The sequence below is a fragment of the Ursus americanus genome, chromosome 6 (genome assembly GCF_024610735.1).
Source record: "Ursus americanus isolate L20-20 chromosome 6, mUrsAme1.1.p, whole genome shotgun sequence".
NCBI classification, from domain to species: domain Eukaryota; kingdom Metazoa; phylum Chordata; class Mammalia; order Carnivora; family Ursidae; genus Ursus; species Ursus americanus.
In genome coordinates, this window is record NC_142132.1 from 33,736,455 (window position 1) to 33,756,467 (window position 20,013).

General features: G+C 41.4%; 1 protein-coding gene and 1 long non-coding RNA gene across 4 annotated transcripts in view; one reads left to right on the forward strand and one right to left on the reverse strand.

The window, feature by feature from the left end:
- Positions 1 to 1,365: 1,365 nt before the first annotated feature.
- On the reverse strand, positions 1,366 to 5,986 carry LOC123800386 (uncharacterized). The gene is made up of 3 exons (XR_006781906.2): positions 5,871 to 5,986; positions 2,972 to 3,096; positions 1,366 to 2,259 (listed from the first exon to the last, which is right to left on the reverse strand). It is a non-coding gene; the product is annotated as an uncharacterized LOC123800386 (long non-coding RNA).
- Positions 5,987 to 14,133: 8,147 nt separating this feature from the next.
- The window catches only part of IDE (insulin degrading enzyme), a 109,790-nt gene continuing 103,910 nt past the window's right edge, over positions 14,134 to 20,013 (forward strand). For 2 of the 3 annotated variants that reach the window (XM_045809885.2, XM_045809886.2), the window contains exon 1: positions 14,134 to 14,311. In XM_045809885.2, the coding sequence (XP_045665841.1) occupies positions 14,214 to 14,311 (98 nt within the window). In that variant the 5' untranslated portion in view covers positions 14,134 to 14,213. Of the gene's footprint in view, positions 14,312 to 14,624; positions 14,855 to 20,013 lie in introns of those variants that run through there. The other variant, XM_087862904.1, reaches the window with a different exon arrangement.

Below are 20,013 nucleotides of genomic sequence, written 5' to 3' on the forward strand. Positions count from 1 at the left end.
TCAAGACCCTGTTTATTTTCTTCATAACACATATTATAGTCTGTGATTACATTGTCAATGTATTGTCTCTCTAGTCTGCTAGAATGTAAATTTCATTAGGGACTGTGGATTGTCTTATTCAATGTTGTTTTCTTAGTGTTCTTGAACACAGCCTTACATAAAGTAGTCATTCAATAAATATATGAGGAGTGGAAGGAAATTACTTAACCTTTCTCTACATTGGTTTCCTTATCTGTAAAATGGAGATAATAATGATTACTATTATTGTGAAGATTAAAATAATAATATGTATAAAGTGGCTAGTACATAGTAAACCAAAAAAAAAAAAAAAGCTAATTTCTTTTTTTCTCAGGAAATACCTAAACAATGTTTATATTAACAGTCATTTGGGTCAATGCAAGAAATTCCAGGGTCTCCATTGGGTAATAGTTATAGCTTCCATTTATCTAGAGTTACAATGTGTCAGACTCTATGAAAGGTTTTGTATGCGTGATCTCATTTAATCTTCAGAACAATTCTCTGAAGTAGGAACTATTATTTCTCACTATTTTATCAATACATAGGTCAAGTAAGTTTATTGTCTGTGCTCATACAGGTAATAAGTGACAGAGAAGGAACTCAGAATTCTTTCTGATTCCAAATCACAGGTCATTCGTTAACTGCTATCTCCCCCACCTATCTATTCTTCCTCTCAGTGCACATGCATTCACTTTCATCACACCCTTGTTGGGTGCTTGACTATCATCCAGGCAGTGAAAAGATAGTCTGTATTATAGTTCCTGCCCTCAAGACTAAGTCTAATGGAGACAGCCAGGGTCTTATGGACATTTGTAAGAGTTTTGTTACACCACATGGGTGGCTGTCTCTGATATGTTATTTTATATTGCCTCAGTAGAGCCCAAACTACTCAAGCTAATCAACACTTCTGTCTTGAAAGTCTGTGATTAGAAATTATTTTTAGGGGCACCTGGGTGGCTCAGTTGTTAAGCGTCTGCCTTCGGCTCAGAGCATGATCCTGGCGTTCCAGGATCGAGTCCCACATCGGGCTCCTTCACTGGGAGCCTGCTTCTTCCTCTCCCATTCCCCCTGCTTGTGTTCCCTCTCTCACTGGCTGTCTCTATCTCTGTCAAATAAATAAATAAAATCTTTAAAAAATAAAAAAAATAAAAATAAAAAAAAGAAATTAACTAAGAATAGTTAACCTGGATTTCACCAAAGCAACATCACTGCCCATGTATTTTGTTCTGGCATTTTCCTTTCAATAGTGTATGCACTTCTTATATAAGTTAATCGATTTTTATTTTTCTTAAAATAAAATGTGGACATTGTTTTGAGATTTAAATAGTAATAATTCAGGGCGCCTAGGTGGCTCAGTCAGTTGAGTGTCTGCCTTCGGCTCAGGTCATGATCCCAGGGTGCTGGGATCAAGCCCCACATCAGGCTCTCTGCTCAGCTGGGAGTCTGCTTCTCCCTCTTGCTCTCCCTCTGCCTGCAGCTCCCCCTGTTTGTGTGTGCTTGTTCTCTCTCTTTCTCCTTGTCAAATAAATAAATAAAATCTTTTTAAAAAAATAGTAATAATTGGCTTATAACAAAAAGGTATTTCCCTGCCTTATCCCACTCCAGTCCCTCCAAATCTCTACTCCAGAAGCAACAATTTTCAATTTGTTTTAGCTATTTTTTTCTAGTATTTACACATTTCCATTTTTGTAAGGAATTTGTATCTACTGTTATCTTTTGACTACTCAGCTTTGGACTTTATTTATTGACTTCCTGTTATGGAAGATAAGGATTTGGTTATCAAATGTTATGATCTCCTCTGCTTTCCCTCCCCCATACATCCAATATTACAATTACAATATCTGTTACATTGAAAATCTATATTTAGGTTATTATGCCTATTCATAGCTGAGCATTTCAGACTAGTGAGATTATGTTTTCTTTCTTTTTGTCTATCCTAAAGTTAATAACTGCCTAGTTTTGTTTGCTTACTTTTCCTTGTACATTTCCAAATTCTTCCTACAGCTCCTAATAGTCTCTCACTAAAATTTTCTGCCAATTCGACACATCAGAAATCTATCAGTTTCAGGTTGTTTCTGATTGGATTGCTTACTCTAGACTTGCAGCCCAGCTGCCATCCCCAGGTTTCCTTCTTTTTTATCCCAGGAATTCCTTTTGTCTTTTTCCTGGGTTGGATATGTTTTCTGGATTTCATTTGCGTATTTTTTCTTGGTTTACTCCATTTTTTAGGTGGATCACATCCTGAAAAAGAGTGCAGAGGAGATAAATTCCTTGAGAACTTGCTTGTTTTTATTCTACCCTGACATCTGATTGTTAGGCAGATTATATGGAGAATTCCAGAATCTAAGTATTTTACTTCAGATTTTTTTCAAGGGGTGTGTGTATTGGTTTCCTGTGGCTGCTGTAATAAATCACCACAAACTTGGTGGTTTAAAACAGCAAACTTATTTTTTCTTTTGCAGTTCTAGAGACCAGAAGTCTAAAATGGACTGCGAAACAGTCTGGCAATTCCTACACTTAACACATGACCCAGCAATTCCACTCCTAGGTATACATACAGTAAAAATGAAAATAAATGTCAGATAAAAATCGGTATGCAAATGTTCAATCACAGTATTATTCCTTAACCACTGCGCCACCCAGGCGCCCCCACAGTATTATTCCTAATAGCCAAAAAATAGATTAAAAAATTGTCCATTCTTTCACAGTTCTGGAGGTCAGAAGTCTGAAGTCAAATTCACGGGGTCAAAATCAAGATATCAGCAGGGCTGGGCCCCTCTGGAAGTTCTAGGGGAGAATGTTCCTTATGCCTTCCAGCTTCTGGTGACTGCTAGCATTCGTTGGCTTATGGCACATCACACCAATCTCTGCCTCAATGCCTTTTTCCCTTCTGTGTCAAATCTCCTTCTGACTCTCTCTTATAAGGATACATGTGATTACATTTAGGGTTTACCTGGGTAATCAGGGATGATCTCCCCATATCAAAATTCTTAATCACATCTTCAACGTCCTTTTTTGCTGTATAAGGTAACATTCACAAGGATTAGGAAGTTGACGTCTTTTGGGGAGCCATTCAACCTACCATAAGAAAGAGGTCATAAAAATATTTATTCAGCTACTGTCCCGTTAAATGTCGTAGTCTGTGCTGATAAAGATCCTGGATTTATATTCTAATGGATTAAAAAAAAAAGCTTTCATTAACGGTTAAAAAAGCTAAAGCAAAGACCCCAAGTAAGAGTAACTAGTTATATTCTGTTCTCGTATCAAAAGTGAAAATTTTTCTTTCTGTGTGCTGTCATTCTGGATGTCCAGCTGTCAATGGTTTTATTGTAGATCCTGTTTTTATCCATCAGAAATATAGTCCTCCAATATTTGTGTAATTGTCAGGGTTATATAATTGATTTAGAGACTTGTGGGAAGTCATAAAACAAGGCTAGAGTAGAAGATCGTGATTATTCATTAACTGCACTCATTAATCACTTCAAAATAACTGAATTTTGAACTTTGAAAAGCTCTTTTACTGGGACGTCTTGGTAGCTCAGTCATTAAGAGTCTGACTTCAGCTCAGGTCATGATCCCAGGGTCCTGGTATTGAGCCCTGCATTGGGCTCCCTGCTCCATAGGGAGCCTGCTTCTCCCTATCCCACTCCGCCTGCTTGTGTTCCCTCTCTCACTGTCTCTCTCTCTGTCAAACAAATAAATAAAATCTTTTCAAAAAAGCTCTTTTACTGATTAAAATAATGATTAAAATAATTGTTCCCTAATTAATATTTATTCTACAATCTATAGTTTAATCTATAATCAGTAATTGTTCCAAAAGTACTTTTAAAATCTCAATGTGGAGATACTACCTCACATTCACTAGTATATTAAAAGCAAAAACAAAAAACAGATAATAACAAGTGTTGTAAGGATGTAGAGAAATTGGAATCCTCACATGTTGCTGATAGGAATGCAAAATGGTGCAGCCACTTTGCAAAACAGTTTGGCAGTTCCTAGACTTACCACATGACCTAGCAATTCCACTCCTGGGTATTCACTCAGTAGAAATTAAAACAAATATCCACATAAAAATTTGCATCCAGGGGCACCTGGGTGGCTCAGTCAGTTAAGGGTCTGACTCTTGATTTCCGCTCATGTCATGATCTCAGGGTTGTGAGATTGAGCCCGGTGTGGCTCCGTGCTGGGCTCTGGGCTGGGTGTGGAGCCTGCTCACGATTCTCTCTCCCTCTCCTTCTGCCCCTCCCCCCAGCCCTCTCCCTCTCTCTCAAAAAATCTTAAAATGGCAAATCTTATGCTATATGAATTACAGCTCAATAATAAAAAATTCAATGTGATTTTTTTTTTATTTGAAATGGAAATACTCTTGCTATCTTCTCTGCATAGTGATTCATTTTTAAATATAAGTAGTCCTGGGGCTCCTGGGTGGCAAAGAAGATTAAGTGTCTGACTCTTGGTTTCAGCTCAGGTGGTGATCCTGGGATGGTGAGATCAAACCCCATGTCGGGCTCTGAGCTCAGCGTGGAGTCCGCTTGAGATTCTCTCTCCCTCTCCCCCTACACCTCCACTCATGCATTCCCTCTCTTTCTGGAATAAATGAATTTTAAAAAAGGAAAAGTATCAAAAGCATATGTGATACCATATAATAATAAGTTTTTAAAAAGTGCTGGGGCTCCTGGGTGGTGCAGTCAGTTAGGCGTTCAACCCTTGGTTTCAGCTCTGGTCATGATCTCAGGGTCGTGGGATTGAGCCCCACCTCCAGCTCCATGCTTGGTATGGAGTCTGCTTGAGGTTATCTTGCCTTTTCCTTCTGTCCTCCCACTCGTGCTCTCTCTCTCTCTCTAAAATAAATAAATCTTATTTAAAAATAAATAAATAAAGTGCTTTTGGCAAAAAAAAAATAATCTAGACACAAACCTTACACCCTTCACAAAAATTAACTCAAAATGGATAGCAGATGTAAAGGCACAAAACTATAAAGCACACAACTATAAAACTCCTAGAAGGCAATATAGGAAAAAAATCTAGATGACCTTGGATTTGGTGATGACTTTTTAGATACAACACCAAAGGTACAATCCATGAAAGAAATAATCAGTAAGCTGGATTTCATTAAAATTAAAATTTTCGGCTCTGTGAAAGAGATTATCAAGAGAATGAAAAGATAAGCCACAGACTGGGAGAAATTATTAGCAAAATATGTATTTGAACTATTATACAAAGGATGGGAAGAACACTTCAAACTCAAAAATTAGAAAACAACACAATTATAAAATGGGCCCACATCAATGGGAGGACTCCTTTCACAATGTATACATACATCAAATCATCACATTGCACACTTTTTTTTTTTAGATTTTTAAAAAAGATTTTGTTTATTTGTTTGAGGGAGAGAATAGTAGCATGAGTGGGGGAGGGGCAGAGGACGAGGCAGACCCCCCACTGAGCTCAAAGCCTGACATGGGGCCCCATCCCAGGACCCCAAGATCATGACCTGAGCCGAAGTCAGACGCCTAACCAACTGGAGCCACCCAGGCACCCCAATTTTAAGACTTTATTTTTAAGTAATCTCTACATCCAACGTGGGGCTTGAACTCAGAATCCTGAGATCCAGTGTCACATGCTCCACCTATTGAGGATGCCACATGCCGCCACATTGTACACTTTATACATAATTTTATCTGTCAGTTATACCTCAATAAAGCTGGAGAGGGGGCTGGCAAACAGGCAAAAGATCTTAACAGAGACCTGACCAAAGAAGATACACAGGTGGCAAATAAGCGTGTGAAAAGATGCTCCACGATCCGTCCTCAAGAAAATGCAAATTGAAACAAGATAAGATACCCACATACCTATTAGAATGGCCAAAATCCGAAACACTGACGGCACCAAGTCCTGGTAGGAATGTGGGGCAATAGGAGCTTTCATTCACTGCGGGTGGGAATACAAAATTGTGTGACCGCGTTGGTCGTTTCCTACAAAACGAAAGGTGTTCTTATCATACAGTCCAGCAGTCATGCTCCCTGGTATTTACCCAAAGTAGTTTCATGTTTACGTAAAAACCTGCACACAGACGTTTAGCAGCTTTATTCATAATTGCCAAAATAACGGAAGCTACCAATATGTCCTTCAGTAGGTGAAGGGATAAACAGTCTGTGGTACCTCCAGACACTAGAATATTTATCCGCACCCAAAATCGATGAACAATTAAGCCGTGAAAAGGCATGGAAGAAACTGAAATGCGTATTATTAAATGAAAGCAGCCAATTTGAAAAGGCCATGTACTACACGATTCCAACTATTTGACACGCTGGAAAAGGCAAAATTATGGATACAGTGAAAAGACCAGTGGTTGCCAGGGGGTGGGGGAAGGAGGAATGAACAGGCAGAGCACAAAGGATTTTTTTTTTTTTTTGAGAGAGAGAGCAAGAGCAAGTGTGGGGAGAGGGGCACAGAGAGAGGGAAAGAGAATCTTAAGCAGGCATCACACCCAGTGCAGAGCCCAATGTGGGGCTCAATCTCACAACTCTGAGCCCAAGTCAAGAGTCAGCCGCTTAACTGACTGAGCCACTCATGCACCCCTAGCGTGGAGGATGTTCAGGGCAGTGAAAATGCTATGCAATATACTATAACGGTGGATGTATGTGATTATACGTTTGTCCAAACCCATAGAATGTACAATACTGGAGCCCCCCATCAGGCTCTTCCCTCAGCAGGGAGTTTGCTTGAGATTCTCTCTCTCCCTCTTCCTCTGCCCCTCCCCCCAAATAAGTAAATAAATAAATCTTGAAAAAAAGAAAAGGAACATACGATACCAAGAGTGACCCCTAATGTAAACTAAGGACTTTGGATGATAATGATGTGTCAACGTGGGTTCATCCACTGTAATAAATTGATGGTGGGTGAATATTGATAATGGGGGAGGCTATGCATGTGTGGGATCAGGAATCTATGGCATATCTGTATACCCTCCACTCTTCTTTTCGGTTAATCTAAAGCTGCTCAAAAACAAACAAACAAACAAACAAACAAACAAACAAATACATACATAAAGCTATGGTGCCTGGCTGGCTCAGCCTGTGGAGTATGACTCTTGGTCTTGGGGTTATGAGTCTGAGCCCCATGTTGGGTGTAGAGATAACTTAAAAATAAAATTGTATATTTTTAAAATAAAAATAAAGCCTTTAATCCCTTGGAAAAAAGATTCTAATCATTTCACAGGGCTTTATTCTTACCTTGACAACAAAGAAAAGCATTTTTAATAGGCATCCTACTATCTTAGCACAGAGCTGCACTTCACTGAAATATAAATTTGTGTTTTGTTCTCCCTGCATTTCCTTCCAATCAAGTAAGTGGGCCTTTCTGAATAATTGAAGGATGACAAATGTTTGCTACTGTCTTGGACTTTCTATTTGAAACCTTTTGGAAATTACTAGTAATCTGGAGAAATGAGTGTTTTATATAACCCACCAACTCATTAGCATTTTTATCTTCAAAGATATTAGTTTATGCCCATGATTATCACTGCAACTATATGTCTTTAAAATTTACCCTTATAATTATTACAGCAGATATGATTTTACAATCACAAACATGGGTGATTTGTATAAGAAACTTCCCATATTAAATATGACCCTGAAAAAAAAAATGACCCTGAGTTCTTCTTCCACCTGGAAACGTCAGTCTTGATTACTATTGCAAATCCCTCCCACATTCGCACTCTGGGATATGAAGAGGTCCAGGAGTTCCACACAGAGAAAAACATGTGTGGAGAGCCTTCCAGGCTTTGATTTATACAAGTTACTTCTGAGATGCCTATTTGTACAACTGCAACTAGTTCCTGAAGATCTGGGAGCCCTGCTGCCTTGGTGCCACCATTAGGGCAAGGGCATTTTTGCCCCGAAATTTTAAGACAGTGTTTTCTAGTTTCTGCTACTGCTGAGAAGTCCAAAGCCATTCCAAATCATTTGTATGTGGCCTCTTTTTTTTTTTTTTTTTTCCTCTCTGGAACTTAAGCAATCTGCTCTTTCCCTCGAGTGTTCTGAAATTCTGTAATGACATGCCTTGCCTATTTTCACCTATTGGGATGAGCATTTGGTGAATACTTTCAGTCTGGCGACTCATTTCCTTCAGTTGTGGGAAATGTTTTTAAGTTTTTCATTGAGGGCACCCGGGTGGCTCAGCCAGTTAAGTGTCTGACTTTGGTTTAGGTCATGACCTCTAGGTCTGGGAATCAGGCCCCAAGTCGGGCTCCTTGCTCGGCAGGAAGTCTGCTTGTCCCTCCACACCTCTCTTATCTCATGCTCTCTCTCAAATAAATAAAATCTTAAAATAAATAAATAAATTATTAGTCGAACATTTCGACTTGTTTTCTCTGTTCTCCCTTTCTGGAATTCCTATGTATATAATAGCTTTCCACCACCTAGTGATTACCACTATTAATATTTTGATGTACTTCTTCCCAATTATCTCTCTTTATATTTTTAATAATTGAGATCATCATTAAATATGTAGTTTTGCACCCTGAATTTTTATTTAACATAAGCATTCTTCCAAGCCCTTGAAAATTGTTCATAAATATTTTTATTTGTATGATCTTTTAAGGCTCTTGAGCAACATCAATGCAAATCTTTGGTAAACCGTTGAGGAGTACTTGACTTTAGCTATCTTTTTCCATAGTTGCCAGAATTGTGTTAGGTTCTGTCGGTATGCATGCCAAAGAGAACAAACAGTATGTCGGCATGTCCTTATAAACTGAGGGAAAAAACACAGTTCATGAACTGTTCATAAGCCTATTAAAAAAAAAATCCCAAAATGCTTATTTATAGAGTTCCCCAAATCCAAATTGGGGTTGCTGCAGTGTCCTAATAGTAGAATCTCAGTAGGAAAGTTTAGCTGTGAGAGAACAGGAAAGAAGAGGTTTCCAGTTCTCTGGCCTTCTGGTAGATCCCAGATTATGCCAGACTCTCTCCTCTCCCAAACCATTGCAACTGATATTCTTCCACTGTCTGGAGTCTTTCCCTTACCTGATCCTATAACTGGCTCCCTCTTACCTTTCAAGTTACAACGTAAAGGTCACTTCCTCAGAGGAAAGGCTCCCTTCCCCAACCACTCTATCTGAAGTAGCCCCCAGAACTCTTTCATGAAATTCAATTTCTTTCTTTCTCCACATAGCAAAAGATGTTGAAATTTTACCCTTCAGGTTTTTCGTTCTTTGCCATTCCTCAGAACCCTTTCCTAGAGAGCAAAGATGTCCAGGAGAACTAGGATTCTTACAGCAGGAAAGCAAAGAGAGAAGGGGATATTCAGTGTTTGCAACTTTCAAAATAGGCTTTTAAGGGAAAGCCCTGAGAAGAGCCCTAAGTAAGACAATGACATAAGGAGAAGCAGATGACTGCCCCTCCACAACCTGCAAACTCGAGTTGAGAAACTCCTGGCTGGAACGTTAGATGGGACAAAAGGGATTTAGGAAGAAGCTGATGGAGAATAGAAACTGGAGAGAGAGAGAGAGAGAGAGAGAGAGAGAGAGAGAGAGGGGAAATCCTAGGAGAGGTTCCGGTGCGGGGAGTTTAACCCATGAGAAGGGCCACAGAAGCTGGCTCTCCATTGACAGCTGCCTATGCAGCCCAAACACTGAACACTATGCCCTAAGTTTTTGCTCATCTCCCACCTAAATGGTCCCAGGTCTACACTCCTGTTGTCAACAGCCCAGGACATGAATGAGCCCTCTTTTTTTTTTTTTTTTTAAGATTTTATTCATTTGACAGAGAGAGATACAGCGAGAGAGGGAATACCAGCAGGGAGAGTGGGAGAGGAAGAAGCAGGCTTCCCGCTGAGCAGGGAGCCCGACGCGGGCTCAATTCCAGGACCCTGGGATTATAACCTGAGCCGAAGGCAGACGCTTAATGACTGAGCCACCTAGGCGCCCCATGAATAAGCCCTCTTAATACAGCTGGTGAGAACTTGCCACCTCCCCCACCGATGGGCACTAGTGATGATGGAGGCAAAGTCCCAGAACTGTTACTTGGGTGAAGCTAGACAGCAGGAAAAAAACCCACCTTGGTTACATTATTATTATTATTATTATTATTATTATTATTATTGTTGTTGTTATTTTAAAGGTTTATTTATTTAATTATTTGAGAGAGAGAGGGAGTGCATGAGCAGGAGGGATAGAGAGAGAGGGAGAGAGAATCTCAAGTGGACTCCATGATGAGTGGGGAGCCCATCACAGGCTTGATCCCAGGACCCCGATATCATGACCTGAGCCAAAACCAAGAGTCAGAGACTTAACCTACTGCACCACCTAGGTGCCCCACCCTAATATGATTTTAATTATATTATATAATTGTTTTATATAATTATTAGTTTACTTGTTTCTTTCTCTCGCTATAATGTAAACCCCACAAGAATAGAAATGTGGTTGCTCTTTTCTCTGGTGTATCCTCAACATATAAAGCAAGGGGTGGGCCCATATTTGTTGAGTGGATAAATAAAAAATCATAGATTTTTTACATTAATATTTCAATATTACTGTCCATAAAGCGACTCAAACTTACCTTCAAGGACTAGCAAGTAAGTCATTTAGAAAAAGTCTTAAAGAACAAATTTATAATTAATAAATCACTTATATATAAACATCTTTAAAAATTCATGTTGCTTTTAGGTATTTTATTACCATAGTACTGTATTTAAAACTACCATACATTATAAAACTTATTTTTTTAAGTAGACTCCATACCCGATGTGGGGCTTGAGATTAAGAGCCACATGCTCTATGGACTGAGCCAACCAGCCACCCCATAAAACTTTTCATCATGGAAAACTTCAAACATACAAAAAAATAAAGAGAATAGTATAATACCCCCCCACCCCAGCATTCATTATCCAGCTTCAATAATCGTCAGTTCATGGCCAATAATATTGTTTTATCTATATTTTCCCCTCTTCCCTCATCCTCCACTGAATTATCTAAATTGAATCCCAGGCATTGCATTATTTCAGTATATATCTCAAAGAACTCTAAAAAGAAAAATCCACAGCCATTAACACACCATCAGAAGTAACATGATTATTTAATATCATCAGATTTCTACTCACTAGTCTCACTTTTCTGATTGTCTCCTCAATGCTTCTTTTTCATAATAGGTTTGCTCAAATTAGGATTCAAATAAAAACTAAACATATAATTTGGTTAATGTATTTTTTTGTTTTCCATTTTTTAAATTTTTTAAATTTTATTTTAAGTAGTCTCCACGCCCAATGTGGGGCTTGAACTCGTGACCCCTGAGATCCAGAGGCATGTGCTCTAGCAACTGAGCTAGCCAGATGTCCCCTGTTTTGCATTTTTAAATACTATCTTTTGAAGGTGTTACTGAAGTGCTCCAAACAGAAAAGTAAATAAATCATAAGTGTACAGCTCAATTTATTTTCAAAAACTGAATACACCCACTTAAAACATACCCCAGAAACTCCCTTTATTCTTTCTAACTACTAATCTGACTTTTAATACTGTACTGTAGATTAGTTTTGCCTGATTTTCAACTTTACATAAATGGACTTACATAGTAAATACTCTTTTGGGTCTGGCTTCTTTCACCAGGTTTGTGAGATTTGTCCATATTTTTAAGTGTAGTTTTTGTTTGTTCATTTTAATTGCTGAACATATTCCATTGTGTGAATATTCCCCAATTCATTTTTCCTGTGCATTTTACTGTTGATGGGCTTTGGATCGTTTCCAGTCTGGGACTATTATTGATTGTGCTGCTGTGAACATTCTAGTACACATATTTTTGTGGATGCATGTTTACATTTCTGTTGGCTATATAGCTAGAAGTTGAATTGCTAGGTCATAGCATATGCATATATGCAGATTTAATAGATATTACCAAATAGTTTTCCATGGCCTATCTGTCTGTCCTCATGCCATTATCATATTATCTCAATTACTATAGCTTAATAGTAACTCTTAATACTTGGTACTATAAGTGTTCCAGATTCTTCTTCCAGACTGGCTTGGGTCTTCCCAACACTTTGCATTTTCATATAAAATTTTATGAACAGCTTGTCATAACTTGTCAATTCTAAGTCCCCTTTAATGTATAGGTTTCTCCTTCCTCTCTTTATTTTGTAATTCAAGTCACTTTTCCTGTAGTGTTCCAAACATTCTAAATTTTGCTGGTTGTATCCTTATGGTGTGGTTTAACACGCCAATGCCCTGTATTTCCTATGAATGGTAGTTACATCTAAAGGCTTAATCAGATTCAGCAAACATGTAGTTGACAAGTGTTAACTAAGCACTGTGCGCTTGCTGCCAGATGAGATACAAAAATGTCTAAGACATCATTCCTAATCTGCTTCTTACAAGCATGGAAGATTAAAATTCAAATAAGTGCCTTTGGAGAGAGGCGAACTACTCTAGCAGCTCAGATCAGAGAGTGGTTACTTCCAATAAGGTATGTGAGGAATGGAAGTGAGAGAAAGTTTTGCAAAGACAATGCTATTTCTACTGGGCTTGAAAGTTGCTAGAGATCTGACAAGTTAGTATTGTTATAAGCATTAACTAGCTGTGACAGCTCTGTTAATTGCAGTTAGTAGGGGGTGGGGGTAAAAGCTGGAAAGGTGGGGGTACTGAGTTGAGTGGTGGCCCCCAAAATATGTATCCATGTCCTAATTCCAGGAACCTGTGTTACATTATTTGGAAAAAGTATCTTTACAGATGCAATCCATTTAAGGATGAGATGTGATAATCCTGGATTATGTGATTGTTCCCTAAATCCAATGACAAATGTTCTTGAAAAAGACAGAAGAAAAGACACACAGAGGAGAAAGCAATGTGAAGATGGAGGCAGAGATGTGGCCATAAGCCAAGGAAACTGGCATCCACAAGAAGCTGCAAGTAGCAAAGAATGGATTCTCCCCCTAAGACCCTCTTTAGGGAGTGCAGCCCTGATAACACCTTGATTTTGGACTTCTGGCTTCCAGACTGTGAGAGAATAAATTTCTGTTGTTCTTAGCCACTAATTTGTGATAATTTGTTGCGGCAGCTACAGGACACTATACAGGTGGGTTGAGGCTATATGTGATACTGTGGAATTTTACCCTACGTTGCACTAGGAGTGCTTCCACATCTCTGGTACCTCAGTTTCCATCAATCCAATGTTTGCCTTTAGCTGAAACTGCATTTAAAAAAAATCCCTGTAGCTCTTAAATGAAGCATCCATTTGATTAAGGGAACCTCCTCCTGAATTCCTATTTGAAGCAATAATGGAATTCAAAGCATTGTTCACGACTGCAGCCTTAGGTCCGCCACAACGGAAACCTAAAGGTACTCAACTTAGGGAGTCACTATCCCTAATTGCACTTTGCCCTAAAGACCCCCATAAACTGGAAATGTAATCGAAAGTCAGATGCATAACAACTATTAGGTTGTTCTTGGATGCACAACACCATAAAGCCATCAGGGAAAAGAAGTCTTGTGTTATAATAAGAAAACAAATAGTAGAAGTACTATATATGTGTGTGGTGCAGTTTTAGTACGGCCATAGTACATAGTAGGAATTTCTACTCTAGATTTGAAAGTCCACGGAAGCCTTTTTTCGCTGTGGCGAGTCCCATCTCCCCCTTGCTTTGTGAGGGGCTGCTAACTTTCCCCAGGGTCCTCGCCTACCTCTCGTGGTCCCCCTGATCTAACTCCCTCCGGGGCGCTCTAGAGGGAGCCCGCGGGCCGCGCGCCCACCACAGAATCGTACTCTGTGAGGCCGCCTAGTCCTCGGACTTCGTTCCAACACCTGCGCCGCCCAGAGCGACTGCCAATGGGGGCGCCTCCGCAAACATGGCCCCTTGTGCTCTCACAGTATTCGTGACACTCTGCCCCCTACACACACTTAGCCAGGTACACCTCGCCGCCCTCCCATGTGCGCCCCGTGTGACCCAGCCGGTAACCCCCAGCCTGGGAAAGCCCGGTTGCCGGGCTCCCGCCGCTCCCGGGGCCGACTCCGTCCGGCTCGCAGGCTCGGGCCCGGGACGCCCGCCTCCCCCGCCCTATCGGGTTCCAGGCAAAACCCGGAGCGCTGGCCGCTCAGCGGCTCCCGGGAGGCGGCGCGGCGCGGTGGAGTGAGCATGCGCAGTGGGCAGGGCCGGCTCCCGGCGCAAGAAGGAAGCGTCCGCGGTGCTCCCGGCGGCTGCGCTGGGGTATGCGGTACCGGCTAGCGTGGCTGCTGCACTTCGCGCGGCCCAGCACCTTCCGCTCGGTTCTCGGCTCCCGCCTGCTGTCCCCGGAGCGCTTCTGTGGGTAAGCGGAGCGGAGCGCCCGGGCCCTCGGGGCCCGCGGGTCACGGTGGTTTGGAGCTCGGGTTGCAAAGTGGTGATTCAGCACTTAAAGCCGCCGCCGCCGCCCCTCACGCCTCCAGTCCCGCCGGCCTGGGGCCCGGACGCCCGCCCAGAGGCCGCCCCGGGGCCCGGAAGGGCGGCCGGCCGGGAGGGAGCGCGGGGCCTTGCCGGGAGAGGAGGGCGCCCCTCGGGCCGGTGAGGGCGGACGGGGACTGTGACCCGGGGTCACGGGGCGTGTGTCACAGTGCGGGGGGCGCGAGCGCTGACGGAGTGACCCCGCCGGCTCCCGGGAGCCGTGCGGTGCCAGTCTCCTGGGAGTCTGCCCGTGAGGGGCCGCAAACCCGAGTCCGACTGCCCCTGGCCATGGGGTAAAGGAATCCGAGTCTAGGGAGACCGCTTCTCACCCTCCTCTCAGCCCTGCGTTTTTTCCATGGGGACGGAGTTTCCACTACTATATGGAAATGCCTGCTTTGGGAACCGTAAAAGTTTGCCTGCCTGCGCCTTAGTGAGTAGACGAGTGTTGGGTTTCCTGTCCGGGGAAATTCGGGAGCCAAAAGATAGCTTGGGAACCATCAAAGCAGCTCCCTTGTTTTACACCTGAGACAACCGAGGCCCAGAGAGATTGTGTGATTTCCCAGTTGCAGGGCTTGTGGCAAAAACCAGGATGGGGACGCGGGATTTTTTTTTTTTTTTTTGCCATCCGGTGGCGTGCTCTCTCCACTTCGCTGCTCAGTGTATACTGGAAATACATAGCCTTGTAGTGAACGCTTGATGCCCTTTACTGTGAATAGAGAGGAATTGGCAAAGAGGGGCAGTATGGTCTTGCTATGCATACTTAGACGTATCATTTGAACCCCTCCTCTGGTTTTAATAATATCTAGAACCTGAAAAGTGCATTGCACTGTGATAGACCCTCTGTGTAAGTATGTGGTCTGTCTTCCAAGGAACTTTGACTTCGTTTGAGCTGATTAAGATGCCAAGAGAGTATAGCCAGCAAAAAAGGATGTGTTTGACTAGGGTCAGAAGATAGGCAGTATGGGCAGTGCGTGCTTTGGGTGCACAATTTAGCGCAGAGACAGAGGAGGAGGTCTGGGCTGGCCTTTGAAGGAAAAGCAGAAAGTGGGTGGGAGGGTGACAGTGGTGGTTGTAATCCAGTGGTCGGGGCTGGACAGTGAGCAGATTAGTCTAGTTGGAGCCTTAGAGAATTTCTGTGGGGGAGTTAGGAGGAAACAAATCTTGTATTATAAAAGTAGGATAATGCTAGCCTGGGCTTTGAATGTTAGTTGGGCTTTTCCAGTGCAATAGTCTTGGGAGCTGTTGAGAGTTTTTGAGGTGGGGAGTGATCTAATGAAACTGGTAATTTAGGAAATTAGTTTGGTGGCTAACAGGTTGTAAGGGAGTGGAGAGATCTGAAGCAGAGAAATTGGTTGGGACTTAGTCTTTCCTGACTGAACTAGGATGGTAGTAGTAATGGTGCTAAAAAGGCCAAATGCAAAGGAGAAAATCTGTAGAACTTGTTTTCCCTCTTTCCCACTCTATGCAAAATCCACAACAACGTGGATAAAGATCCCTGAGTTTAGATAAAGAAGTGGGTGTGCTGAGCATAGGCAGGGTACCTCTGTGGGCCTCCTTCAGATCAGAATTTTTTTTGTACTTCGTTTGTTGCTAATAGGCTGTGCTTAGCTCCATATTGTCTCCAGTGTACAGAATTTGGAATTTTATTTTATGTTATTTTTATTAAATATTTTATTTTAAAGTAATCTCTACACCCATTGTGGAGCTCAGACTCACAGCCTTGATGTCAACAGTCAAATGCTCTACTGACTGAGCCAGCCAAGTGTCCCAGAATTTGGGATTTTCAAGAAAGCACCAATTTTATACAACAAAGAGGTTTGTATGTTCTATCTACAATCCAGTTTTCTCTGTGCTTTTTTCCCATTGGTCTTCACTTTCACTGATGAAGTTCAGTGCATGGGTTGTTGAACTGCCAGAACTTCAAGTTAAGGTTGTTCTCAAAGGAAATTAAGAAGATTCAAAGATAATGAGATTGACTATCTAGAAAACTCTACATTAAAAATTAGTGATTGATGGGGCACCTGGGTGGCACAGTCGTTAAGCGCCTGCCTTTGGCTCAGGGCGTGATTCCGGCGTTGTGGGATCGAGCCCCACATCGGGCTCCTCCGCTGGGAGCCTGCTTCTTCCTCTCCCATTCCCCCTGCTGTGTTCCCTCTCTCGCTGGCTGTCTCTGTCACATAAATAAAATAAAATCTTAAAAAAAAAAAATTAGTGATTGAGGCTATTAAGGAAAATACAGGTCCAATCAAAGGGATCAGGGTATAGTTATAGGAAGGAAAGCTACCATCCGAAAGTACCCATATTTAAATCTTAAGGAAGGTAATCCTGTACAAAGTAGGGAGATGTAATTTTTTTTTTTTAAAGATTTTATTTATTTATCAGAGAGAGTGAGAATGAGTGGGGGGAGCTGCAGGGAGAGGGAGAAGCAGGCTCCCCACTGAGCAGGGAGACTGACGCGGGACTTGATCCCAGGACCCTGGGATCATGACCCTGAGCCGAAGGCAGGTGCTGAACCGGCTGAGCTACCCAGGCGTCCCAAAGTAGGAGATGTAGTAACAGAGGTGGTTACAGGGCTATTTATTGGGAGAGTTGGGATTTAACCCATGTCTATCTGGAGCCAGAGCCTGAGCTTTTAACTGTAATACTGCCTTTGCCAGTGTTGAGGCATTCATTCCTGTTCTAACTTTTGAGAAAGAGATGGTCTTAAAGCATTCCTATAAGATTTATTCACAGCTTCATTGTCCTCTATTTAGCCATATTGAGTAAGTTGGGACTGTGTGTAATTATCTGTACTGTTGGGGGAACCTAGAAGTAATAGCCCAGTCCCTGGCAACTACTTGAAACACCTGTGCATTGGTCCTCTCACTTTGCAGGCAGCTCTACTTTGCATTTTTCTGTTCTGTGGGTGTAGGTAATAGTGATATGTCAAATGGACTATTAAGATCCAGGCTTTTAAATTACTTTTTTTTTTAATGGTACAATCACTATTTATATATGTATGTATGTATGTATATATGTATGCATGTAAGCAAGCTCTGTGCCCCCCATAGGGCTTGAACTACTGACCCTAGAATTAAGAGTCACATGCTCTGCTGACTAAGCCAGCCAGATGCCCCCAGGCTTTTAAATTACGTTTAACCAGAAGAATATCTTTTAATGGTCCAAAAGGAAAGGATGCCCTTGAGTATCTTTAATTAGCATTAGCCCAAACCATACACAGTAAAAAATTACATTCTGCTTTTCTGCCTTTAAGGTTAGGGTTGGGGATAATACCAGGGAGTAGTGTGGGGAGCAGAATTTCAATATGTTTTCGTAAGAATTGATTTCCTTTCTGTTTTTCTTTTTCTTTTCTTTCTTTCTTTTTTTTTTTTTTAAAGATTTTTACATTTTATTTATTTATTTGACAGAGAGAGACAGCGAGAGAGGGAACACAAGCAGGCGGAGTGGGAGTGGGAGAAGCAGGCTTCCTGCTGAGCAGGGAGCCGGATGCGGGGCTCGATCCCAGGACCCTGGAATTGTGACCTGAGCCGAAGGCAGATGCTTAATGACTGAGCCACCCAGGCACCCCTCCTTTCTGTTTTTCTATTAGTATTTTAGATCTCCTAAAGAGGTACCCTGGTAATCAGCCTACCTTTCAATCAGGGTGACAGGGCTGACACACTTTCACAGGGGTAGATCCTCTAGATATGCTGGATGGAGGCTTGGGTAGGCCATTTCTACATGGTTTTTCTTGAGTCAGCCCTCACTCTTCTCTGTGTGTTCCTTTAGCCATCATTTGAATATCTGTTTTGTAGTGCTCACTCACTGTTGTGCGCTCAGCACTGGGGGGGATGCAAAGAGTCAGTGATAAATTCTGTCCTCAAGGAGCTTTCAGTCAAATAGTAGATCCACTTCGTACTTATGATCTTTTACCAAACAGCTCCACTTTTGTGTTGTTGCCTCTTTTAATTTATTTTGAAAAGCAGCTCAATATTTTTATTATAGTACTCTTTCTTTTAAAAGTGGGACTTAGAAATTGTTGTAGCATTAAAAGCTATAAAAGCTTTTATTCCACGCAAAGAACTATATAGTTTCTCTCTGCCAATTAAAAATGTGTAACTGTTTTAAAAAAAAGAAGGTGGGACCCACAAGCTGCTCCCTGAGGGGAAGGTATCACACTCTGCCTGACATGTTTATTGCATGAATTAATGAATGGTCTGTTTTCAGAACCAGTTTTCTCTGTTGATTTCCCTAGTTTTGCAAATATTGGTGTTAATCATTTTCTCAGTTTAACTTCAAAATTGGAGTAATCTTTGCATCTCTTTTTCTTGCCCTATTCTGAAGACCAGACTCTTGAGTCTTTCATCCTAAAGTTTCTTGAAGTGAACTTAATCTTCCATTATCCTCCTAGTTTAGGCTATGATTATCTTCCCTGACATCTCACATCTACATGTTCTGTTTGTGTGTGTGTATGTATATTTTAACTCCAGTGTAATTAACATATAGTGTTATATTAGTTTCAAGTGTACAATATAGCGATTTAACAATTCTTTTTTTTTTTTTAAAGATTTTATTTATTTATTCGACAGATATAGAGACAGCCAGTGAGAGAGGGAACACAAGCAGGGGGAGTGGGAGAGGAAGAAGCAGGCTCATAGTGGAAGAGCCTGATGTGGGGCTCGATCCCATACCGCCGGGATCACGCCCTGAGCTGAAGGCAGACGCTTAACCGCTGTGCCACCCAGGCGCCCCATGTGCCACCCAGGCGCCCCCGATTTAACAATTCTATACATTACTCAGTGCTCATGGTGATAAATGTACTCTTAATCCCCTTCACCTATTTCACCCATTCTCCTCCGTCCTCCCCTCTGGCAACCACCAGTTCTGTATATTTAAGAGTCTGTTTTTTATTTGTCTCTTTTTTTTTCCTTTGTTTTTTTCTTAAATTCCACACATGAGTAAAATCATATGGTATTTGTCTTTCTTATTCTTATTGACTTATTTCACTTAGCATTATACTCTCTAGATCCATCTTTTATTGCTTATGGCAAGATTTCATTTTTTATGGCTGAGTAATATTCCATTGTCTGTATATTCATGTATCTTCTTTATCCATTCGTCTGTGGATGGACATTTGGGTTGCTTCCATATCTTGGCTATTGGAAACAATGCTGCAGTAAACATTAGTGGTACATACATCTCTGTAACTGATTTTTCCAGACTCTTGTCTCCCTACTACTTGATCCTTATCATCTGGTTAATTCTAATATACCACTTTCCCCGTGCCATTGTCTTGCTTAGAAACCACCAATGGTTCTGCACTATTTAAAGATCAAGTCCAAACTTCTTGACCCAGCATTTAAGCATCTCATAAGCTGGCCCTGGCCTAACTTTTCTAACTAACTTTCCTCTTCTCTAGTCATACCCACCCATTTCCTGTCTCTTGTATCTGAGCTGTTCATTCCCAGTTCTCAAATGCCCTCTGTCTTTGCTTTTATGACTAAATCTGTCATTCTTTTTTAGACCTTATTTGGGTCACACAGTTGTGTTTCCTTTTTCTAAACAAAGATTTATTCGGGATTTGGAAACATCCATTTGACATTTAACCAT